This window comes from Carettochelys insculpta, chromosome 25, assembly GCF_033958435.1.
Source record: "Carettochelys insculpta isolate YL-2023 chromosome 25, ASM3395843v1, whole genome shotgun sequence".
NCBI lineage: Eukaryota > Metazoa > Chordata > Testudines > Carettochelyidae > Carettochelys > Carettochelys insculpta.
Genome location: NC_134161.1, coordinates 3,532,055 through 3,558,548, shown reverse-complemented (window position 1 = coordinate 3,558,548; position 26,494 = coordinate 3,532,055). Strand labels below are relative to the sequence as shown.

Below are 26,494 nucleotides of genomic sequence, written 5' to 3'. Positions count from 1 at the left end.
CTTGGCCACACCCATGAGAAATGCATATCCGACTAACATACATCATGCCAGACGAAGGATGTCACTGGACCAGAGAGGTTCAACCTTTAGTTTCATGTGAACTCCTTGGTTATTATGTGTAGGACAATATGCAGAGAAAGTGTAATAATACAAAGTGCACTGATGAAATGAGCATATCTTGTTTCGCATGTCCCCAGGTTGTCACTTAGTTTGGAGAGTTTATTCCTTCCATGGCTGCAAGGTCATTTCACTTTTGCTCTAAGGAAGAAACATCTTTAGAGAAGTATTATCAATGTGAATGATCCCTGCTGCCCTACTGGACCCACAGAAAAGGCATTACTTTGAAACATGGATGTGTTTCATTAAATTACCTTAGCTTTTTTGGGGGGCATGCTTTTGGGGGAAATAGAGGAAGTACTCAGAATATACATTTCTAAGGGGAGGGCTCTCCTTCTGGAAATGCCCAAAATATCATACGTGTGAAGCAACACTTGCACACGAAAGTCAGGCACTCAAGCTGCCCAATCTGTCTCAGCACAGTGGATTTTGAGCTTCGTTGTTCCAAAGGGAGGTGGGCCTGGAGAAAGTTTCAGACAAGTACAAGCAATACTAGCACAGCCTTAACTGCAGTCATTCAAATGCCATCACCCATCAGTACTTGCAGGAAATCTAGAGGGGCTTCATAAACAGTCAGGCTGGACTACTACTGCCGCTCATGCTGAACTCTGCTGAGAGCCTGTCCACTCTACCTACACACACTAGGGGTGACAGCATTTATATAATGCAGGAAAAACTCTGCATCTAAGTCTCCCTAAAAAAAACAGCCTTACACATGGAGCCACAAGGAATTGACCATAATTAGACTGGGGAATCATTCTTCTACTGTCAGCTGAATCTTCCCGATATGCCTGACCTCCGCAACAAGAACACATGAAGGTTTAAAGTGACAGTAAAATAATGCAAAGGAACTGAAGAATTCAAGTGGGCACTTAACAGCACTTTAAAAAAAAAAAAAAAAAAAAGATGCTGAGACATGTTTTAACATCTGTTTGGCAGCCATAGGTCTGTTTAAGATCTTTCATTCCTACAGTTTATCTATCTATTGGTTTGTAATTATCTGGATATGCTTATTGATTCTTTAATAATTTAACTTGCTAAAAACAGTGGAGAGAAAGAATATTCTGTACCGTTGCTGAAGATGTTGCACAATAGATTAGATAATACACCAGGGAAAATGAACTCAGGACCAGTCCTACAACATGCAGGACTGTCACAGAGCACAATTCAAGCATCCTTCCCCTGCCACACCCTATCAAAATCTTCCCTGACTTTTTCGTGTACCTCATCTTACAATACATCGCAGTTCCATGGCAAGCTTACAGTGACCGCTCCGAGTAGTAGTCACTTCCCGGACGTTGAACGTAAGAGGCTCTGCCTCTGAGGTTAGCATCCAGGGGGGAAAAAAAGAGTGAAATAAACAGTTTCCCAGCACCCCCTAAAATAATGAGAGGATACGTTGGATGTTTTCAGAAACTCCAGCATTAAGCAAAACGTTTACTTTTTCAAAAGCGTCTAGAGAGAGTGGTATGCAGCAATTATGTGTAAATGACTCTAGCAGAATGGTGTTTTTTCTCACGTACCGTATACAAACAGCATGTAATCCGCATACGATTTCCCCACCGAATTTGAAGCCTCACAGCGGTATGTACCATTATCTGTTTTGTTTAGGTTACTAATGAAAAGGTTTGAACCCGACACTACAACGTGTTGAGGCATCTCATCATCTACTCTTAACCATTTCATGTCCGTAGGCCTATAGAGGAGGGGGAGAAAGAAAAATGCGTTACTGATTTTGACAATCAATCAATCACCTTAGTATTTGTAATCATCCACACCTAAATATATCACGACGTGCAATAGACAGAAAGAAACTAAGGAAATGGTTCCTTTAATCCTTTTGAACCACGTGTGGATTTTGTCCATCCACGCGCAGAGTAAAATGTTTACGTTGCACCAAGGGACGTACAAATGTGCACCACCAGTAGAAACAAAAAGCTAGTCACGGGAGCTCTGCTAATCTGCTGTGTGGCAACTGGTTTTCTTCTGAGCAGCCACCTAAGCGCAAAGCTTACAGAGAACACTGCTGGAAAGAAATAATGTGAAATTCTCGACTTTCCTGGATCACATACACTATTCAGCAGACGCTCTGTTCATTTGCTTTTGAACCACTGAAGAAGCACTTACATTACTTAAAATTTACCCTCTTCCAACTGGAAACAATTCCCTATGAGATGAATATTAGATGCCTTGCTGTGCTGCTGCACACTAATCTAAGGAGACAGACCTCACCAAAAGATAATTATCTCATTAATTAGTGGGGGGAAAACCCACAAAGCCAAAGGCTTGAGGCCTACAGTCAACGGCCTGTGCATATATGTACAACAGCCCTGTGAGAATTAAATTCCAACAGCATTTTTATTGTAAAACATGTTAATTTAATAAAACTGACACATTGTGGCAAGTTTAAAATAGCTTTGAAAAGGGATGCAGTTGACTCATTTGCAACATTTTTGTTTCTGCTGTTTGTTAGTACCATTTTAGCAGCTTGAAAATAATGTTGCCTCTCTTCTCCCCACCCCTAATTACCCTTTTTCCATTTGGCAGTCTGTCTTCTCATTTGTGGCTAATGGAACAACTATGAACGTAACAGTTACGCAGCTCAGGGAATAGGCAAGTTTCTACAGTCAGTAGAGGGAACAACTCTTTTTGTGGGTCTCGCAATGGCAGTAAGACTATCACTGACTTTTTCATTATATGTTCCAAAACCAAATCAGTACAGCATTTGAAATTAAAGGAGAAATTTCTCATCACACTAAGTGAGAGAGAAAGTGTATTGTACCTCAGACAACAGTAGAATACTGCTCTTCTGAGGAGTAAAGGAAAAGAATAAGAAAAAAAAAAAACCAGGCAACTCCAGAACATCGTCTACATGGAGGAGGGACAATGCACATTTCTCACACAAAGGAGACAACTGAGAAGCACCAACCTAAACTTTCCATCATTTCTATCAGTCTCAATGGGCAGTGAAATTTCTCTCAACCATTACGACTGACTAACAGATATTCAAGTCATAATAGGGTACGCTGAGACTTTTAAACAGCATCTAAAAATAACCACGATTTTGTCACCATGACTCAGTAATGTAACCTAAAAGTTAATATAACCTGCATCAGCCTTGCAGGCAGTGGCAAATGGGCTGCTTGTTAATCAGAACTCCTGCCTGACAGGTGAAATGCTTGGCAGAAGAGGTGGGAGAATATTTAACGGCAAATCAATGCTACTCTTTTGATTGCATGAGACATCTTGGCAAAACACACAAGTTTTCTACCATGGTAAAGAGCCACATGCAATCCTGTCAACAGGACTAGAGAAAGAATTAACGCAGATGCAGTACTCTTAATGGAACAGAGAATTAATGCAATCATTACCGCTCTGCTCTTACATAAGGGTCCACAGCATCCCTCCCTCCTTCCCAGTTAGGAATTTTTGATGTATTCTGTTTATTCCAGTTTAGGGTTCCAATGTTGCCCATAAGGCATTTGAGGTCCTTCTCAAAATTGCCTTTGCCTTTTGGAGTAAAAGATAAGCCGCTGATTAGCTTACAATGTAAATTTTTAAAGAACCCTTTACTTCTGTGGAGACAGAAGGAAGTTTGGGATTTCTTTGCCAAGAGAAAAAGCCAAAGTTCTGGGAAAGAGGAAGTCGGGAAGGAAATTTTGCTAGAGTATGCTGCCTCCATACAGTCCTATACTTGCAAAGGGAGAAATATGGAAGAGGAACTGTTTAAGGAAATGACAAGAGTTCAAGTAGAAAGAAGGGCACTAAAACAAAGGGGAACATTGATACTTTGCTATTCAGGAGATTGTTCCTGGGGTACAGTCTATTACGCAAGATAACAGTGTCACAAGGAAAAAAAGGATAAAACCTACCTTGCACAAAAAAACCCTGACAACTACACAACTACCAAAAAACAAACAAACAAACAATCAAACTCACTCCCCCATAACCAACCCAGAAGAAAATCAGAGAGGGACAGAACAACTCCAACGTGTCATCATCTCCTTCCCTAGTGCCATGATTACTCTGTCATACGTGCACCTCTGCGGGATTCAGTGAGTAGTCAGTGGCCTGGATTTTGCAAATGTCATTACAAACCAATCGCCATCTGAGTGATTCCCTGAAGGAAGGCAGGTACTGTCATGTAGCATCCATAACAAAATACACTTGATTTCTCTTTGTGCTAGAGAGATCTGACTGCCAGTGATTCCAGCAAGCATGGAGTTCCTTCCTGTGTGCCTGTTTTCGAAAAACGCTCTATTCGAAGCTTCGAAAGGGATTACTTATATCCAAATGGATATAGGTTAAAACATAAGGTCTTAATATTTTAGCTGATGTCCAGATTCAGAAAACATTCCCCCTTCAGCACTCACTGTTTTTACATCTAAACTTTATTTCTCTGCAGAGAATCTCATAGTGACTTCTTACAGTAAGGAGATAAGCTGAGAACATGCAAACCACTTTTCTACAGAATGACATAATCGGCAGGAGTGTTCTGTTCAAGCCTTTGAAGTCTGGAACTTACTGTGGCTTTCCCAAAGCTGTGCATGTCAATTCGAATGGTTCCCCTTCTCTCGTTAGACCTTGTTGCGGGTAATTCTGTGCAACCTGCACTTGAGGCTTATCTGCATGACAAAAAACACAAAAACAAAAACTGTTTGACAAATTATCTCATTGAGCAGAATCACATGTGTGTGCAGCCATAACAGAAAGCCAGGATGAGTACTTTTACCCTTGCCAACTCCAGTACCATTCATCGAATCAGAAAAGAGATTCAGTATTTTCTCAAATTAAATTGACTAATAAACACAAAAATGTGAGATGCAGATAAAAGCGTTACATGCAAAATGCAGCACCACCGGTTCCTGAAAAACGTATTTTGTTACATTGAAGTTTATCTCTAAACTCACTCGAGCTAAAGGGAACTCATTTGCCTTCATGCCGAGGTGAAACCAGAGATATTTGTGGTGCTCGGAATTGATACATTTTATCATGTGTCATATATTACTGTTTGATATTACTTTGCGCTGCTGCATATTAATATTTTTGGCTCTATTGGAGGCATTTGTGAAAAAGACTAAAATCGTAACTGCTGCTGCCTGGTTTGAGTAATGCAAGGTTCTTGCTCGTCCAAATGAAGTCTGTGTAAGTCTCAAAACAAACCAAGGGAATTACAGCGCTTACGCCAAAGGACATGGCTCAGAAATCATACAGAAAGGCTTAGATGGAAAAAGGCCACAGTCCACGATTAATAAGAAATTCATCGTTAACAACAACACATTAAAAATGCAATCTCAACTGTAGCTAAAATGATATGAACGTAAAAATCAATTCATATCACAAATGCCATTAAGCCACATACTTTTTTCCCCCCAAAGTTATTCAACTGTTCAAAACATGGAAGGGCAAGAACTCAGTATGCATAAAGGTCAAAACAATTCAAGTGTTTTTATTTTCTCTGAGAGCATCTACTGCTTGTAGTATTGGCTTATTGACTTTTATTAAAAGCATTTAACTCATTAACATGCTTCCAACAGAATAATGGACATAAAAAAATCCATGGCCAAGTTTAACAAACTAAACCTTCATAATTTCAGTAACTAGTTTAAATCCTCTCCTGAGATAGCTACACAAGAAATGCTCTTTTAGTAATGAATCCCTATCTCATGGTTTCACACAGTCACAGGAAGGACCTATAAGACTAACCGTTTAAAAACCACCATCATTGCACTGGTTTACCAACTCACCGTAAACCACCGGTTGTTTTAAATATTTTAGAGATGCAAGCTTGTTGTATACTGGCTAATACAAAACATTTACAGGCTGGAACACACCAGCTGACCTTCAAGTAACATGGTCGAATTTGTGGAAGCTGAAAAGTAAATCTAAGACTAATTGTTTCACATCGTCCATATATCCATCTAGGAATTGGTGGTCACTCTTGGAAGGGCTGGACAAAATATGATGGGACCATGAACTATGTTTGGGCTCTCCTTTCCTATTTGAGATGGACACCAAATTTCAGTATGAACTACTGAGTGAGTCATTGGTACGGACTCATTATGTGGAGAGGAAAAAAGGTTGAACCCACAAAATGACGGCCAAGTTTCATAAAGTGCTATAGAATGCTCACACATAATAAAGCAAAGAAAGAGAAAAGAAGAATGGGAGTACTACGATCATCTCTCCATTCCATGACTAGCTATGAAGCACGTGTGGTATCCAAGATCACTTACTGTTTGAAGAGCAGCAGAAAACTGCAAATAAATCACTCGTTACTTCCCTTCCCTTTGCTCACCTAAATTTTTTTTCTGATTTGTCAACCTTGATTACTGTTTTTGGTTCTCTGTGCCTTAAAGATTGAGTCTGTTCTGGTATGGCTATGGTCTGAAGAAGTGGGTCTGTCCCACCAAAGCTCACCTAATGCATTATTTTGTTAGTCTTTAAAGTGCTACTTTACTGCTTTTTGGTTTTGATAGTTACTTCCCTGTCAGTCTAACGTCCTGAGTGGTACTCAGGATCATTTGTGCCCCGTCAAGAGATTTTTCTGTTATCTGCCTAGCAACTGCACTGTGGAGCACCAGACAAGTACATGGACTTGATCATACCCGGTTCAGTATAAATTGTGAACCGATGCATGTCAACTGCGATTTGTGTGTACGCATTAAGGATACTTTCTTAACATCCTTTGCTGAGAAGAAACACACAGAATCTATTTCACCTTGCTTCTTCCTCTGCACCAATTCTGTTGTCCTCTGATAAGTTTTAGTGTTCCTAATGGGCTGTTTATCAGCCGTCAATTATTTATGCAAATCAACAGGAACTGAAAGACGACTTGCTGCACCTAGAATCAAATATAAACTATCAAGTCATCTACCTCAGATTATATGAAATCTCTCACTTTCAGCTGTCTACCTATGTAGTCTTCACATTTTATGAGCTAAAACTAAATGAAATTCAACTTGTACACCATTCTGCTTACTCCTAGAGGTACCACGCTACAAATCCCTCCCCATGACCCAAAAAACTGATATTCTAAACTTTAACAACACAATACACCAGCATTCATAAACACAAGAACACTACAAGTAGCATTATCATGGTGGAATTCTGCACTCAAATAGGATTTCCCAGGGTGCTGATAACAGAAGACACTCATGAGGACGTGCTCCAAAATTATGAAGGCTTTGGAAGCTGATTGGGGATTCAGGAGAAGCAACACTTTAACTAGCTTTAGAACGCATGTTGGCACAGCCTTATGAAAATTCACAGCCTGAAGCAAGAATTTTTTTTTGCGGGGGAGGGGGCGGGGGCAGTTGAGTAAAATATCTTTGGGCTTGTCTCCACTGTCGGTCATCATTGCTCCAGGTTGCTGAGAATTTAGACTAAATTCTTCAAATTAGAGAGCTTTTATATATACTGTGGGCCTGGGATGTCAGCTGGGAGTTCCTAGGTGCTACTGCAATATAATCTTGAGAAGTAATCCTGGCTAACAAATAGTATTTTATTTATTATTAGCCTGACATTTTTATGATGAATTGAAGGTCTCCAATAACTATGTATCAGCTACTATATTGTTGTATTTCAACACACTAAGGAGAGGCCTGTGTGGAAGCAAAATTTTTGTCTGAATCAAACCAGCAGAAATGGTCCACAGATATAAATGAGATATTTACAGAAGGACAGGGCTCCAATGCCAAGGTCTTACAATTAGCTCACTAATGAGGCCTGCAGTAGTACATTCTGAGGCATTTACTGCATGCCTCAGGTAGCAGTATAAAGCGGAAGGCTAGCACCAGATGGACATTTACTACTGACATACAACAGAACTGCCCTGGAACGTGCATCTTGGAGCTTCTTTTTATCATTGTACAGTGGGATTCCCATATAAAGATGAGTCATTAGAGCCAAAGACCTACACCACATTAGTACACTTTTGGTAGTCAATTAGATCTTGTCATCTAAAGGTGTTTCCTAATACTCTTATAGCCTGCAGTCCCTTCCTCCCCCCAAGTTTCACCCCTCCTGGATTTCATACTGAGGACTAGGCTTCAGAAGCAGTTCTTAACTGCAACAGAGAATGAGCTGCTTCCAGCTTTGCCTTTGGGGCAGGAGTTTGTTTCTAAACAGAGGGAGGCAGGGTAATTAAGATAACAAAAAGGCTTGTCATTCCACTGGTTATTTCCAGATCTGAAGAAGTGAAAACTCATAGCTTAATAAATTATTTTGTTAGTCTTTTAAGTGCTAAATGACTGCTTTTTTGTATCGTCATTCCAGTATTTGAAGGATCATTAGGTACCATGAAAACACCACCGGATACTCCACTTAAAGGGTGGTTGGGGTGGGGGGGGGGAAAGAGTAGGAATAAAATTTGGTGAACTCCAGAGGTCTGCATTTGGACCACTGCAGTTCACCCGACTCATAAATGACCTTGGATAACGGGTATACAATGTGGTGGCAAAATGTGCAGATGATACAAAATTTACTCAAAATATTTAAGTATACGGCTTACTGAAAACAATCAAAAGGGATCTCACAAAACTGCTTGATTGCACAACAAGGGTAGGTGGAATTCAGTGTTGATAAATACAAAGTAATGCACATGGAAAAATATCAGAGAGGTAGCCGTGTTAGTCTGTAGCTGCGAGAACAACAAAAAGTCTTGTGGCACCCTGTAGACTAACAGATATTTTGGAGTATAAGCTTTCGTGGGCAAAGAGCCGCTTCAACAGATGCATGAGTGGGGTGGGGTGGTTTCAGAAGGGTATTTAAAGAGTGGGGTCCCAGTAAGTGGGAGGGTCAGAGCTGACAAGGTCTATTCAGCAAGGTGGAAATGTCCCAGTATCAACATTACTTATCAAAAGAGGAAAAAACAAGTCAGATCAGACAGGGGGGTGTAAGCCTTTGTCAGAGTCTAATGGGGAAAAATGGACATGGAAAAATACAATCCCAACCATATATACAAAAACAATGGGGTCTAAAACAGCTGTTATCAAGAAAGAGCTCTTGGAATCACTGTGGATAAGCTCCCTGGAAACATCTACTGAAAGTGCAATGCCAATCTAAACAGCTAGTGAAATACTGGGAATCATTAGTAAAGGAATAGATAAGACAGAAGATATTATATTGCCTCTATATAAATTCATGGCATGTGCACATCTAAACACCACATGCGCTTCTGGTCACCCCATCTATAATGATATACTGGATTTGGAAAATGTACAAAAAAGGTAACAAATGATTAGGCAGTCAGGGACAGCTTCCATGTGAGGAACGATTCAGACGACTGGGAGTTTTCAGCTTGCAAAAGAAATGATTGAAGGGCGACGGGCTATGTTAGAGGTCTAGAATATCATGAAGATTATAGAAAAACAAAAGTAGGAAATGTTATTTACTCCTTCACAAGCACAATGCAAGAAGCTCACCCAATGAAATTTATAGGCAGCAGATTTGAAACAAGAGAAATTAGTCAACCTGTCCAAAAAACCACAAACAGTCCTGTAGCACCGTAAAGCCTAAGGATTTTATGTATTAGGTAATGAGCGTACATGGGTAAGAGAGGATCTTACCCACAAAAGTTCATTACCTAATAAATAAAACTGTTAGTCTTTAAAGTACTACAGGACTGTGTGTGCGTGCGTGCGGCGCTACACACTAACACGGTTACCCCTCAGACAATGGACAACCTGTGGAACTCTCTGCCGGGGAGGACGGACTGGCCTAAACTATAACCAGGGTTCAAAGAGAACGAAATATGTTATATGTGAAATATGTTAATAGAGGAAAGGTCCATCAACGGCTACTAGTGATGGTGTCCCGGCTTCTTTTGCCAGAAGCTGGGAATCGATGACGGGATGATCATGCCTTCTGAAGCACCTGGCATTGGCCACTGTTGGAAGACAGGATCCGGGGCAAGAAAGACCACTAGTCTGACCCAGTGCGGCCCAAATTTATCTGCCCCCTGCTGTAACCCAATAGACCCCACTCCCCTTCTAGAGCTGAGACAGCACCTGGGAGTCCTGACAGCTAAACAGTGTCCGCTAAGTGACTTGCCACCAGGTGTCAGAATAGGTTAGTATGAGAGATGAGCGGGCGTAATATTTATTTCATTTTCTCTTTTCCATATAGGTACAAGATACAGTCACCCAAGACAACCAGGCACCGGACGGCTGAAGTAGAAATGGAGAGGATAAACCACATTTGGGGCACTACTGAGAGGCTGGCCAGGGACAGAAGTGGAGGACCTTTGTTGCTGCCCGACATGCCAGTAGGCATAAAGGGCAAAGACAGTGAGGATACAGAGCTCCTGTCAGTTAATTGCTAAGTTATCTGTCAGCAAATAAATAAATAACCTGGAGTTTTCAAGGGCCTTAGTAGTTGCTTGAAAGGGATAATCTGTGTGGGGCGGGGGGTCGGATGGGGTCAGTACCCTCTCCAACTTGCTGCTTGGCTTTTATCTAGCATGCTCAGTAACATTGTTGATGGCATTCTTTAATCTGCCCCCCTGTGCTGCCACGTGATCTTACTCCCCAAACTCCCACTCATGGTACATGCAGATCGCCCTTCCCCCACTAAAATCTGAACTGGCACCCCTTGCTGGACTATCCATTAAAATACACAATGGCTGTGTCTGAACTCACCCCCTTCTTTGAAGGGGGCATGGAAATGACACAGACCGGGGAATACCAATGAGGCGCTGCCATGCATATGCAGTGCCTCATTAACATAATGCCAGCCGGAGGAATTTCGAAGCTGCTAACTTGGAAGTGCTGACAGGCAGTCTCGATGCAGGTGCTTTGAGATACACACCCAACTTTGAAATTCCCTTACCCCCACACCAAGAACATACATTAACGGGTGGCTTTCAGCATATCCTTAAGAGTAAGCTTAGAACTCTAGTCCATGACAGTTAGTCAACAGAGCATATGCACTGCTATAGCTCCAGCAGCTCGGCTGCTGTACAAGCTAAGTCAACATTTCTGGAAGAAAACCACCCCAAGTAACCATGAAAGATCGTCTGTCTCGCCAACAAAATTTGGGGCAAGAAAAAACATTATGTCGCCCATCTTGTCTCTGTAATATCTTCGGAGCACCATTATTTACGGCACTTCCCAGGTAAGCTAAAGGAGTTTGTAACTAACTTGGCGCATGTAGAGACCGGAGAGAAAATTTGCCGTGGTGCTGAGAAAATGAGACTTTTTCTAGCTCAAGACGCCCGTGAATATAGCATTAAATTGTTTGCGTCTTGATGTCAAGAATCAAACAAAAAAAAAAAAAAAACCAAACAACTTTCAAAACGAAAGATCTTTTGCCAGCTGAGAAAATTGGGAAAGTGAATCTTTCAATAATTCAATTAAAATTATCTTGCTTAAGTTTTGAGTTTTTAAATTAAACAGCATTAAAATCTATTTCCTGGTTGTGTTAATCCCTAGTTTCCATCTCTTTGCTGATCTAGGTCATACTGTCTCCTCAGGAGAAAATGTTCTCAGCAATGGAAGTACAATTGCTGTCTACCCTTCCTTTATGTTAGTGTCAAATTTTTTCAGGTTGTAATTCACAGTACCCCTTCCAACAACCTTTGAGGCCTGTGCAAGTTTTATATGTTTTCGTATCTCCATCTACAGTTTTTGATCATTTTTACTTTAGCAGGCATAATATATTGTCCGAATTAAAATTAACAAGGAAATTGATCTAAGAGAATTGATTTTCACCAATTTCTAAACCAGACAACAACTTTTGAGTTCAAGGATAAAAACGCACAACTGGCAAAGCAATGCATCCAGTTGTTTAAATATGAAGCTCTGACGATACAGTTAGTCTATAATGTAGACTACAGATTGAAACCCAGCGGTATGCCCTCAATATATTTCTCAATAATGTCTTTAGCTTTAATAGCTGTATATTGGTTGTATACATGTTAGTGCCAGCTTTATCCTAACATCAGCTGTGTCCTCATTTCATGGACTTCAATTCTAACAGTCAAATAGGTCTTCCTACCTCCGATTTTATTACCTAACCGGAACAAATCTGTATCAATGTTATGGTCCACATAATGGTTGCATACCGACACAGGCTTATAAAAAAACCAAACAAGTATTGGATCGATAGACCTTACTTTTAATCTAACAGTTAAATGGAACACTGACATAATGTGCCTAAGGGAGCCCTTCTGATCTCAGACTTTGAAAAAGTCATTCCTGGGACATTGAGAGGATTTAAGCAATTATTTTGTAATAGGAACCAAAAAGTGTTATATATATCTAGATCTAGATCTTATAATAATAATAATAATAATAATAATAATAACGGGAATAAGAAAAGTGTCATGTCTTATGTTTATAAATATAAGACGTGACACTTTTCTTATTCCCATTGTGCTTTATCCTTTTTTCCCCCCAGTGACATACTTTCATTATATAGAACCTAACCTTTAATCTGCACAGCTTAAGTGTTGCCACCTTGATGTCATTGAGATAAGTTTTCTTTATTTAATATATAGCTTGCTGTTTTGTTAAGCATCTGGTTATACTATTAGAGGCACTTCTCCTCAAATGGTGAACTTTGCAACTTTTGCCGCCAATTATACATCCTTCTATAGCCGAACTTAACATAACAGCCGTGCAGCCACCGAAAGCGTAGGAACACACAAAGGAATGGTTATTTATCTGGTTTCTAGGGGGCGTATTAGCAAAATGGTTTATTTTTCATTTTAAAAACACAAAGGTTTTGCCTAAGACTGACGAAAAGAGGCCTTTGAACTCAAAGATTTTGTGCAGAACTATTTCCCATTTTAAACATCTGACTGCACACTGCTGCTGTATGCTTGCTGAGCCTCAGAAGCAAACTATCAAACCCAGGCTCGACTGTATGTTCTCCATTCTCAACAACGTTCCTCTGAGAAAGCCTTATTAATGAGCTTGCAAACGAGCACACAACTGGGAAATGTCACAAACAAGAGCGACTAATGCCCCAGAAAATCAAATAACTCAACACTTGGCTGATTGTGGTGCCTTTCATATTTACAATAAAAAAAAAAAGAAAGTCACAGATTCTGAAAGGGTCAACACCTCACTGAACAAAACAACTCATTTATTTACGTTCCGAAATCTCCAGATGATAAATTACATCGATGTTAATCACTTCACTGCATACCATGCAATTAATATTTGTACTCACCAGAAACAAAGATTACTGAAAGTCTGAAAGCATACATATATGGCTGATTTTTAGAGTAATTGGGCACAACGAATTCTCCTGGCATAGCAGAAGGCCACAGCAGTTTCCATGGGTATATTTTTTTACAAACATGCATGTAAACATAAAAATCTATGTTCCATTAATTAGGATTTAAACCCATAAGAGGAAAAAAAAAAAAAAAAGAGTAAATACTTCTATTTTGTCTATTCCAGCGCTATAACAAGGAAAGGAAAAGTACCAGAAAGACTGAAGATTCATCTTTAACATGTTTTTCTGGAGGAATTTCACTCATTTCAACTCCTTAATGATCTTTTAATGTTTTTTTGAGGTTTCCTTGCTAAAATACCGCATGCAACACAAACAGCCATCCACTTCTCATGCAATGATGAATTCTGAAACAGACTGGGTACTCCAGAATGACTGGATATGTCTGAACTAATACCGTGAAGCATATTGTATTAATCCACTGCAGAGTTACACATTTGCTAGTGTGACTATTAATCAAGCATGAAATAGTGATTGTTAGTGTGCCTACACAGTTGACATTTGTCAAAAACTCAGTTTTGCTTTTAAGGACATCATCCAGACTTTATGGCATGCTTGTTTACAGAGATTTCATTTCAATGTCATCTCCGACATTCATAAAGAAGCATTTATCTCAAAAGTTCAGGAACAACCACACGCTGACTCCTTTCGCTCACAATACTATTAGTTTATTTCTTGAGTAGGGGGCGCTACTACTCCAGAGGAATGGAAGTGACAAAACCTAGATCAGCGAGGTCATTTATGTGAGAACTTGCAGCTCCCTTTCAATTACTTTGAACCGTTCATAGTACAGGAGTAAAGTGATGGACTATTTTTCCATTAAGTCTCTCTCCTGTCATAACAGCACCTATTAATCCAAAGCAGGGAGAAGATTCCTACTGTGCTAGAAGCAGTTGTGCTTAAGAGCTCACATTCTCAGAAGATGACAAGATGCTTACAAAGAACAAACAAGAAAGAGGACCCAGTAACAATGGAACCACCGCATTAAGTGTAATGAGTCACAGCCTAACTTAAGTCTTGGATAAGAAGTGTCATAATGGGGCTCGTGGAATGGTCATGCCAATTCCTGAGGTTCTACTGTACCCCCAAAGTTGGTTGGAAAACACCAGAAGCACTTTTTTTCCCCTCCCCTGAAACTCAGTATGGCCAGGCTTGCTGGCAGAATAGTGACAGATAAGGACCTTTCTGCCTATTGACACCACAGGGCAATATTCGGGAGCAGAGTATTAAACGACACAATGAAATTTGGCTTGTGAACTCGCTTTGTTCTACTGAAATGTGCCCTGGAATGTTTGCTGGTAACCACAGGAAGTTAGGGCATCTTTTCTCCCACATATACATTTAGTTGATGTTGGAATAGCTCCCCGCCCCCATGCAAAAAAAAAAAAAAAAAAATCACCTTGAAGTATGGTTCTAAGTAGACAGTCATCCACTCTACTTTCTCTGTCACCTGAGGCTTTGCCCTCCCTGGCTCAACTGTCTCTCTCTGCATCCCTCCCCTCAAGTGAGATAACAAATGCTAAAACACTAGCTTACTATAAAGTCCTAGTGGAGACAAAACATCTAAACCTTTTGCCTTGATGGAGGCAAGGCAAAGGTCAGGGATGTGGTTTGCAGTTACAGACTCCCCCCTTGTCTTATTTTAGGTGCTCTGGAGAGAACTCAGCCTAAAGGAATAGGGTCACAAGTCATTTTGAAAAGTTAGCTCTTAGGAGCAATTGGTAATCAAAAAGCAAAGCTGAAATCTTAACATTTCTTTGAACTGTAACACACAAGAAAACATACAAATGAACCGCTTATAACTCTAATTGTAACAGGTCACGTTGCAGGCTGACATCTTATACATCCATTTCCAGCAGAATGATTTTGTTTTCCAAACAGCGGAAAGTATCTTGCTAATGGAACAGATATATGCATAAGGGAAGGATTCTCAAGAGCACCTGCACAAATTAGAAGCACAATTACTGTTGGCCTTCAATGAGACTTGAGTGCCTAAACCACCGAGGAACTCTTGAAAATTCAACCTCAAAGGTCCAGATTTTTAGAAAGCAAATTTTATTTTGACTGTTTTATAGTGGTAATTTACACAATGAGAGGGGCCAATGGGAGGAACCTGTTTACTGGGGAAAAATTACTTGGACTTTTCTGCAATTATTTGGTTTCCTTTGATGATTACCTCAGGCCTGGTTTACGCAAGGGATCAAAATTAATCCCAGATATGCAATTCTGACCATGCCATTATCATAGCTAGAACTGATGTGTCAGGATTGACTTTGAGCCCTGGTGTCGATCAGGGTAGCGTGGAATGCCAGGTTTGACAGCAAGCCCAGAGAGATCCATTTTGCTGCATCTTCACTGAGGCTGTAAAATCAAACTCCAGCAGATCGATCCCAAGCGTATCGAACCTGCAGTAATTATACACATACCCTCAGACTAGCCTTCTCATGGATCTTTTGCATTTGCTTATTGCACATGCTGGTTAATCTGTGGCTCGGTTCCTTTTTTAGAATGTGACAAAAAATGCATTCCCATTCACTAAGGCTACATCTACTCAATGAGATGAGTTAGAATTTAAGGCAGTTGGCTTGACTGTACCAAAGGACTGTAAGCGCCATTAGCTTGGTTTTTGGGAGCACTAAATCGATATCATAACATCGTTGAAAGTGGCATCAAGTTCAAATTTAAAACTTCGAATAAAGGCCAGTGTGGAAGCACCATGTCTTAAAATCAAATTTACCAGGCTCCAGAAGTGTCTCGAACATATCCCACAAAGCTACACGGTTACCCACCATGTATGGCCGCTTCCACTCCGCTGCTCTGCAGGCGCACAGGAAGTAGATTACAGGAAAACTGTGAATTCGAATTAATCACCAGCAATTCATGGAAACTTAAGGCGCGCCCAGAAGCTAAAATTTCTTTTATCCATTGCATCACATCACATCAGCAGCAATGGCATCAGTAGCCATCTCTTGCAATCATGAGCACTGACGGTAACCATCTGCCTAGTAGTTCACAGGGTCACAAGAGAACTCCAGCATGGAGCCATTAGGAGGTTCTGGATCTCTTTGCAGTTTGGGGAGATGAATTGGTGGCAAACAGACTTCGAGTCTCCAAGAGAAATGATGAACTACTTGAGATGATGTCACGTGGGAAGATCACCAGAGGTCACTCCCAGGACTCTATGCAATGCCGGGTGAAGGTGAAAGAACTCCAGCTGGCATATCACAAAGCCCAGGAAGCCAACCGGAAATCCGGGCCATCTCCAAACACCTGCCACGATCATCAACAGCTGCACGTACTTTTTGGCATGGACCCTACCATGTTGCCCACTCTTCATTTCAACACTTCTGGAAGCCCTGCTCTGGAGTGAGCTGGGGGGCAAGGAGGAAGAAGCCAATGGAGAGGATGACAGAAGCAACCAGCATGGGCCCCAATAAGCTGCTCCTGATAGCCTGAAACTCTTCAGCGCAGATCTGGAACCAGTCCCCAAGTCCCTGGGGCCCAGCTGTTCTGGTGAGTGTTTTTTTCTGAATGCTAGAAGCAGGTTGCGGCTGGCTATAAACATGGCCTTTTTTCCCCTCAACGAGCGCTGCTCTGGGGACCGCCACGAAACGTTTTTCCCCCAGCCCGGCAGACAGCTGGAAAACTTCATCCCCCTGCACATTTCTTTTCATTTTACAGGGATCCATCTTCACCCAGTCATCCCTGCAGCTGGAATCGAACACTTCCCAACCCTGCCCCTTCACCATGTGGCGATTGGGCTCCTTGGACCCTGCTCCTTGTGAAGAATTGCTCCCCTGAACTGTTGAAAAAAACCTTTCCCTTGCTCCAGGACCCTGGCCTGCTTCCCCTGCTTCTCCCCAACCCTTGTAAAGCAGACAATAACTTACCACATCCACAACAAAATGGTCTGGATAAATGATGGCTTGTGCAATGTACAGTTTGAATTCCATCCTTAAGAAGCCTCAAGCATCGCAAAAAGTTTCACTAATATTACAGATGACACTCATTCTATAGATGAGCACTTTGTGTGAATTGTGTCTAAATTTTGACTTTTACTTTCCAGCAGGCGCAGCCTGTTGTGCGGATGTGAGACATCAGTGATAACAAAAGATTCAAAGAGAGGAACACTGGTGTCTGAGAGAAGTTGTTTTAGATAGATCCTGAGAATAGGCTGGATGCAGAAGATCACCCATGAGGAATTATATAGGAAGATACACCCAAAAGAGAATCTACTACAGAACACTATACAACGCAAGTTACAGGTATTCGGGCATATTTACAGAATGAACAACAAATGAAAAATCAAGACCCTGGTATTTGGCATAATGGACAGTTAGAATAGGAAAGTTAGAATAAGAAACAGAGAATGGGTAGATGATATACTAGATTGGCTTAGTTTCTGTAGACTAGCCCTGTACCACTCTGCACTGGATAGGGAAAGATGGAAGGAAACAGTGAAAGAGGCATCAGGCACCAACCGGTGCTGAGCCCGTGGTTGTTGTTGATCATCCCCAGCGTGGGAGACAGGGCAAGGAAGCACAAAAGATCCAAGCAGGATCTCATCCTGCAGCACATGGAGGGAGCTCAAGCAGAAACCACTGACAGCAAAAGACACACAGCACAGTGGCAACAGACTATGCTTGAGCTCCAGAGAGAGCAATCAGTGCACCTGAGGGAGGCAGCAAAGCTCATAATGCAGTGAGAGAGCAAACCGAGGTCCTGCGCTCCATGCTGGAGCTGCAGAGGAACTCCCAACTCCAGTCACTGCTTCCCGGAGTCCCATGAATACAGGTTGCCCACTCCCATCCTGTCCTCAGCACCCCCAAATGAGGGCAGGGAGGTCAAGAGCAGCCTGCCGTTCCAGCCCCAAGAGCCACCGCAAAAGGTTATTCCACCACCCTTGACAACGCTTCTGTTCCCTGATGCTTAATCCTCTCCTCCCCCAAAATAAACTTATATTTTTGAACACTGTCATTTTTTTGGTTCCCAGGAGTGGTGGGATGAACAAAACATTGCAAGGACCTGGGCAAAGGTGGAGAGAGCCAATAGCACAGCTGCCCACTGTCAAAGTTTGACTCAGACTCACAATTTATCAGACCACTCTGTTTTATTAGCAAAGCCGCTCTGCTAATACATTTAGAAGTGAGCCCCCCGAGTGGGGCTTGTGTCTCTTAATTTATACAGTTTTTTGGAGAACAAGTTACAGAGAAGTTACAGACAAAAGAAGAAAAAGATTTTAGTCACCACCCTTCAAGATCCCTGAGACCAGTTACATATCTTCAATTACCTGCCACCCTTAACAATCTCCTTTAACAGCTTCCAGTTAACTTAACTAATTGCCCTTCACACCTTCCATTCTGATGCCTGCTTCTTAGACGTGCTGGCTCCATCTTAATTGCTTCTCCATTCAAAAGCTAACTGTCCCTATGTGTGCTCCCTCAGATACTTTGTAACATGTTCTGGCATGCCCTCTCATATACAATGTATCCAGCATGTCCCCTTATACAACCTTATACTTATACAATGTTATACTTCCACACCACCATTACACTAACATCCACAAAGGATTCATGGCAGAGGGGCATGGGCAAGGATGGAGACAGCCAATAGCACAGATCTCCATCTTTTTTTTTTTTTTTTTTTTTTAAACTCCCCAAATTGAAAGAACCATCGTTTGCCACTGACCAGTAACTGTGGGGCATTGCAAATTTCCACAGAGCGATTGCCACTCACTTCTGAACCATTAAAGCCAACCCTATCCTTGTGTTGCTGTGCTTTGGGTGAGGACCAGCATATCACAACGTTCCATAAAACTGGACTTGCACGTGCAAAAGTTCTGCACCCACTGTTGTTCATCCCAGGACTCCAAAATGATGTGGGCCCACCACTCTGTGCTGGTCTCATGAGTCCAAAACTGCCACTCCACCATCTGAGACGAGTGAGACCAGCACAGAGTGGAAAGCTTCAAGTCATTGCACACACTGTTAACGGCAACTTCCCAGACTGTCATGCACCTTTTCTTTCTACTACAAAGGGAGATCATGGTTGGGGATGATGGTGATTGGAAGTACAGGCAAAAACGTTGTGGGACACTGTGTCAAAAGCTTTGCTAAAGTCAAGGTATATCCCATCCATTTACTCCCCCAGGTCTGCAGAGCCAGTTACCTCATCACAGAAGCTGTTCAGATTGGTCAGGCACCACCTGCCCTGGGTGAATCCATGCTGACTACTCCATCACTTTCCCGTCTTCCACGTGCTTCAGAATGGATTCCTTGAGGTCCCCGTCCATGATTTTTCTGGGGACTGACGTAAGGCTAATTGATCTATAATTCCCAGAATTTTCCTTCTTTTCTTTTTTAAAGATGGGTACTACATTTGCCTTTTTCCAGTCATCCGGGACCTCTCCTGGTTGCTAAGAGTATTCAAAGATAATAGCCAAAGCCTCTGCACTGACATCTGCCAATTCCTTCAGTACCCTTGGGTGTATTAAATCAGGATCCATGGATTTGTATGCATCCAGCTTTTCTAAATAGCTCCTTCCTATACTGCATTGCCTATTGCTGTAGTCTGGGAGCTGACCTTGTCCACAAAGACAAAGGCAAAAAAGGCACTGAGTGCTTCAGCCTTTCCCACATCATCTGTCACTAGATTACCTCCCTCATCCACTAGAAGTTCCACATGCACCCTGATAACCCTCTTACTGTTAACATGCCTTTAAGAAACCTCTCTTGTTGCCCTTCACATTCCTTGCTAGGTGCAGTTCCAACTGTGCTTTTGCTTTCCCAATTACCCCCTGGCATTCTCCAGCCCTATATTTATACTCCTCCTCAATCACCTGTCCAAGTTTCCATTTCTTATATGCATCCCTTTTGATTTTAAGTCCCCCAATGATTTTCCTGGTAACCCAAGCTGATTGCCCACCATATTTGCTTTTCTTACTGCACATCGGGATGGTTTGTTCCTATGACTTCAATCATACTTCTTTAAAATACTGCCAGCTCTTCTCAACTCCTCTCCCCTTCACATTAGCTTCTCACGGGATACTGCCCATCAGTTTTCTGAGGGAGTTGAAGTCTGCTCTTCTGAAATCAAAGGTCTGTATGTTACTGCTCAACTTTCCTCATTTTGTCAGAATCCGGAAATCTACCATCTCCTGATGGCTGCTGTCCAGGTTGCCACTGACTTTATGTCGCCCACTAGCTCCTCCCTGTTTGTGAGCAGCAGGTCAAGCTGCACGCAGCCCTGATCGGTTCCTTCAGCACTTTGCAACAAGCATTTGTGATGCATTCGCATAGTCTGAATTTTAAACAACAAACTCAAACTTTGGAAGCTGGATCCGTCATTTGGATGTTGCCTGCTAATACCTTCTTCTCTTTCGGTTTTATACAACACCTTTCTTTCTTGAATCTGACACACTAAGAGAACTAAGGCCTAAGATACCTTGGGGAAAACTGTCTACTGGGGCGACGTGTGCTGTGGCAGAAGCAGACGCTCCAAAGACAAGGGCAAGATCAAGCTGGTGCTGTGCATCAACAAATGCAATCACTTCTTTTTTGAAGGAACAAGCCCTCTTTCAAATTATGTCTTTGTGGGCTCAGGAACCGACTATGTAAACATAGGCTTTGACAAAGCACTGTATGCAAATGTTAATTGCCACTTGCTCGGAGATTCAACACACAGTAAAGCGGGAGGTAAAAGTGGTCAACTGAAGTGCAAAAAACAGCAATTTGGAGGGCTCCTTAGCTCTGATTGCAAATACCAGCTCCAAAAAGCTATTGAGAAAGTGACAATTATGCCTGATTTTAGGTGTACAATTTCTCTACAAGGCTGGCCCCCTGTCACAGGATGCTCTGATCCACACTTCAGTCAGAGAAGACAAGTAGATTTGCCTCCTCATTAGGCTGCCCCTGTTTGCCCACTAGTATAATAGGCAAACAAAGCACTGGATTGCATGCATCGTGCATTGGGAAGAGAAACTCTCTCCAACTATCATCAGAGGGGCAGCTGTGTCAATCTGTATCCACAAAAATGATGAGGAGTCCTCTGGCACCTTCAAGACTAAGCGATTTATTTGGCATGTGCTTCTTGGGGGAAAAGGACACACTTTGCCAGATGGATTTTGCCCACAAAAGCTGCTGCCCAAATAAATGTTCGGCTTTCAAGTGCCACAGGGCTTCTCATTGTTTATGTGGAACAATAATACTTGGCTTTGATATCACAACACCCTCTTGGGAGATTGCAAATGGCTTTAGCAAGGAAGGTTAGTATTATCCCCTTTTCAGGAACAAGAAAACTCAGTCTCAGAACACTGAAGTAAATATATGCTCCAGCTGCCTCTTCACCATTGCCTGGATCTGGCATGAATCTGGTCTACTACGAAAATGTCATGATGGGATCTTAGCTTTTTCCTACCTGCAGCAGCTTTGAGACTCACAAGACAGAAGCCTGCATTCTGTGGGGCAGGCCAGGTCTCCCCACAGTACTATGGAGGTGGTTCTAGGACATGGTCTGTGCCTAGCGAGAAGAGCAACTTGCAGGTCCCAAATATGGTGGCACTGTGGATTCTTTCTGATGCTCCACCTCTCTGTCCCCGCTCTCTATGTGGACAGTGATGCTGCCAACCCACCCTAAAATATTAAGAGCAGACTGTCTCCAAAGATAGGCATTGAGTTCTAGCACATTTCACTCCCTGGAATCCCAGGTCAGATCCAAAACACACAGCTATTGACTGGAATCCCTTTTGATAACAGGATTCGTTGGTGGCTTTTGCATTCATTCAGCTGTAATGTAGGTTGAGCCTCTATGGTCCAGCAACATCCTTGGTCCATGCTGCTGGACCAGAGAGGTTCAATCTGCATTACAGCTGAAGGAATGCAAAAGCCACAGGCTGGGAGGTCAGATCTGTACAAGGACCTACGTACAAGATGTTAGCATAACCCAGTCACTGTCCAACATTTAACAGCATGAAAAACAAAGGTTCAGTGTTTGCAATACAGGAACCTTCGCCTGCTTAGTCCTATGGTCAACATGTCACTAAAAACCAAATGGTTTAAAAATTTTGCCACCTCAAGTATTAAATAAATTTTTTTTTTAAACCATGCCCCTTGTTTAGTCCCCTTCCCTTTGGCTGGAGAGAGATTTTAGAAGGAAATATAAAATCCCTCATTTGGAAGTCTCTTAGACTATGCCTACATGAAGGACATTTGGCGGCAGAGCTGTACCAATGAAGCTGTGACACTGTACGCTCTCTCGTGGTGCATCTCTACGCCAACAGGAGAAAGCTCTCCCACTGACAAAATTAAACTGCCTGCAATGAGTGGCACTAGCTATGTCAGTGGAACCCCTGAGGGACATATGGGGTAGTGTAGACACAGCCTTAGATGGTATCAAAGATGGTAAACAACTATCCCTTTGGGGAAAAGGGAAAAAAAGTTAGTGGAGAAGGGCCTGAGCTGTTGTATTACACCAGATTCTGTTTCACCCAGGAGGTGGTGTTTGGAATTTGGCTGGAGCTGGTGGGGTTAGTCATGTCAGCTCGGTCGCCCTCTTTCTGACCTTGTCATGACATCCTTGAGGGTTGGGATGAAAAAGGCTCCGGGACCCCACAGATGGTGAGGTGGCTGTGATGATGGTGAAGTTCACTCCAGTAGCCCATTTTTCTCTCCCAAATTGCAAAAGGAACGATGGGCGGAATGCCCCCTACCGTCATTATTTTGCTGAGATACCGTTCGGATTCTCACTGTGCAGCTCTCTAAGCCATTTGTTCATTGTGCAGATCGAAGAAGCAACATCTGCGGGCAGTGCTGCTTGTCAAGTGCCTTTCACAAATTCCATGTTAATTTCAGAATGTAAAGCAAAACGCTAGTCAATATGACCCTTTCACATCCCCACCTTGAGTTCCTCTTGCACAAAGCTCTGCATTAAGTGCATCCCAACCCACTTAAGTGGTAAGCACTGACTAACATTTCTCCTTCTCCATGAGACACCCAAGGGCAGGGCTAAAATTAGTGCTAATGGAACAAGACTGCCTCTTGCAACAGATTTAAAAAAAAAATACGGTGCCTTAGTTGAACATTTTGAATTGGGCCCAAAATCTTGAGATAGCCAGCTTAAATATCTCTTGTCGTCATTCTGCATGGTCCTTTTGCAAGCTGCAATCAAAAGGATGCAGAAAAATAGAACAAAACAAAAACAAAACAAAACATTATATTCTTTTTCACAGACAAACGGAGAAGGAACCTCACTGAACACACTGTTAAAAAAGACCGAACCATTTCTACTGCACCAAAAGGTAGGCATTACAAGGAAATATCCATAGGGAACCCTTAACCTACTCAGTCTGACTTCCTTATAAACAAGTTTAAAAAAAAAAAAAATTCAATTTTCCTCTACAATCTGAGAGATGGGAATTTTCCCCCCCGTTAAGTATTTGATCAAGCCTCACAAAGGTGCTAATGTATTATTAAAGCTAATGGAGCTCTACAAGAAATGTTAATGGACATTAAGTTTGCATAAATGAATTACGCATTAGCACAGTCACAAGAAATCTAGTACCTGCCAATTTAGATAGTATCTGATCTTTTTTTGTTTTCCCTGTTGTGGGGAGGTTACTTCATGCTAGTTTCAGTGATATGGAAAATGTAAGCACAATGCTTATAATGAAGCTACATAATGAAATAGATGAGAAATTAACAACTTTCTACTCTCTTTTCATATATAGTTACGGTTGAGATGAACCAACAAAAGAAAGAAATTTGAGTGACTTTACCATCTCGCCACTTTGCTGTTCTCTTGTGCTGAGTCACTGTCACTCCATTGCCAGATGTTTGCATTTCTGATTTCAAAAGCAATATCCCACGACACAGTGATGCTGCCATAACTACGTTCAGTGTCACTAATATGAACAAGAACCACCTCTACTGTGGATTACTCCATGGGTATTTTCCAAAATTTACTTTTTTCAATCAATATACGTCACTCATGTGATGCATATAAATGGCAGTTCATAGAGAACTGAGAGAAATTTTCCACCTAGTTTTTATCCTCAATGTAGTTGGAAACATTAAGCCCTAAGGTTAGCTTGCTTTAGCAAGCTTTTTTCTTACTTGACCTTTACCTTAAAAGGTTCCACTATTTTTAAATCTATTTCTGCAGCTCTAATTTAGAAAAGAGCCACTGTACTATACTTGCCATTATACTCATTATGAAAGTCTCTCTTGCATCACAGCATGTCTCTCTCAGTTCATTTACCAATGGAGAACTGCAGTAAGTTACTTTAAACAGAGCTCTGTAGTCATGCTAACTTTTAAAGAAGCATGTGCACTGTTAAAAAAAAATTAGGATTTGAAATTAAAATCAATCTGCTGAGATATAATTACAAGGCCTAGCTATTAACCCCTCAAGATGCTAAACCTAGGTAAAGTAAGTTATTCTATGAGGAGAGAATAAAACCAGCAAAACGCAAGAAGCCATTGTTTAATCCATTCGACAATACTCAATACTTTGATTTCTACATGTATCAACCTCTTGCTACACTGTAATAAAATCTAACTACATAATTATTGGTTTCAACTTCTTTTTTAAGAGAGGAACAATCTATGTGAGAATAGAAAGCTTTGGTACTCACACATTACTTCTAGGTAGCGCTGGGTCTGTAAGTCTTTGACAGCAGGGTGATCGACCAGACAGATGACTGGGACTCCATCGTCCTCACGTCCTACTGTCAGCAAAAGCTGACTGGTCACAGTGAACATGTCGGACCATTGCTCCACTTCAGATTTACCTGCCACATAGATAACAGATGAGGGGGAGAGTACAAAGTAATCATGGAAAAGCATATTCACGACAACATACGCTGCTGTCATCTTGCTTGAACCACCCTGGTATAAAAAGATGGTGCTGGGAACACATACACCCGTAAATATCCAACTTTCACCTCTATAGCATCTGAATGCTAAGGGCAGAGAGGTCTATGTGCAGGCAATACTACCCTTCCTACCAAAGTCATTAAAACTTATAATACACAGTGTACTGTCATAAGGATTAAATATTCAAGGAAGCTTACAGCTCCACTTGTTTAAGACCTTGGAAAGCATCCTGGAATTCAGATGCGATGTACATGAAAACCCATCATCAGCTATTAGGCAGGGAAGAGTAAAAGGATTAGCATAATTAAAAATAGTAATTAAAATATTTATACAGTAGCCCTGTTGAAGCTCCATTGAAAATACCATAGCAGCAGGTTGGAGTACAGCACATTGCAAGGCTAGACTTGCCAGAACACACAGACCAGGAAAGAGGCAGCTCAGGACTAAATGAAGAAACTAACAGGGTTTTACATAAACTCAGCACATACCTGCTGACCAGAAACCACGGCCACTTTTAAATGAACTTATCAGTTCCATTTGTTATTGTTCAGATCATGGGGATAAAATGTGTTTGTGGAAAATGTACAGGAGACACAGACCTATTCCTTCAAGCTCACAAAACAGCTTTGGCCTAAGTAAAACACTTCACCACCACCGTTAAAAACAACAACTTGCTAGGTTTAGAGAGAAGACTGCACAACCAAAGAGGACCCTGGTTCTCTCGCCAACTGCAGGCTGTGTAAAATCAAGAACAAAGGAAACTATTTCAGTTTCCCTATTTTGTTTTTGAAAACCCCACAGCGCCAAAGAATCAGCAGGGTGATTTGGTATTTCAAGAAGCGACTACTTGCTCGGCAGTCTTCAAAGATACAGGACTGCTGGAATTCAACTGCTGAAGCGAGAAAGCTTAAGAAAGAAGCCGGACAGGTCAAGCACAAACGGTCAAATGCCGTTGTACTGCGGCCCTACAGAAAGCAAAGAGAAACCAACAAGGCGGCCATTTGAAAATACATGCATCATTTAGATGACAACAGGTGCTGGAAAGGAACTGGGTCTGTGGGAAGCTACATGAGGCATAGCTTTGCCTTCCGTTATTTCCAGCATCAGTTCAGTATGTGTCATTGTGCTAAGATGCCCGTAGGAGGGAAGAGATAAATGTTTTCTATCCAGAGGGCTCTATCCTCTCCTTGCAGGGGGCTAGATTTGAAGGACTCTTCTAACTTTCCGAAGTAATCACAAGCATCTCAGATGGGGCAAAAACAGAA

The 26,494-nt window shown here is 41.7% G+C and overlaps 1 protein-coding gene across 4 annotated transcripts in view; it reads right to left on the bottom strand.

Annotated features, from left to right (window-relative positions):
• CADM1 (cell adhesion molecule 1) overlaps window positions 1-26,494 on the bottom strand; it is a 334,752-nt gene that overhangs the window by 49,730 nt on the left and 258,528 nt on the right. For all 4 annotated transcript variants that reach the window (XM_074977194.1, XM_074977195.1, XM_074977196.1 and 1 more), the window contains exons 5-7: window positions 24,989-25,144; window positions 4,643-4,742; window positions 1,641-1,813 (exon numbers count right to left, since the gene is read on the bottom strand). In XM_074977194.1, the coding sequence (XP_074833295.1) occupies window positions 1,641-1,813; window positions 4,643-4,742; window positions 24,989-25,144 (429 nt within the window). The remainder of the gene's footprint in view (window positions 1-1,640; window positions 1,814-4,642; window positions 4,743-24,988; window positions 25,145-26,494) is intronic.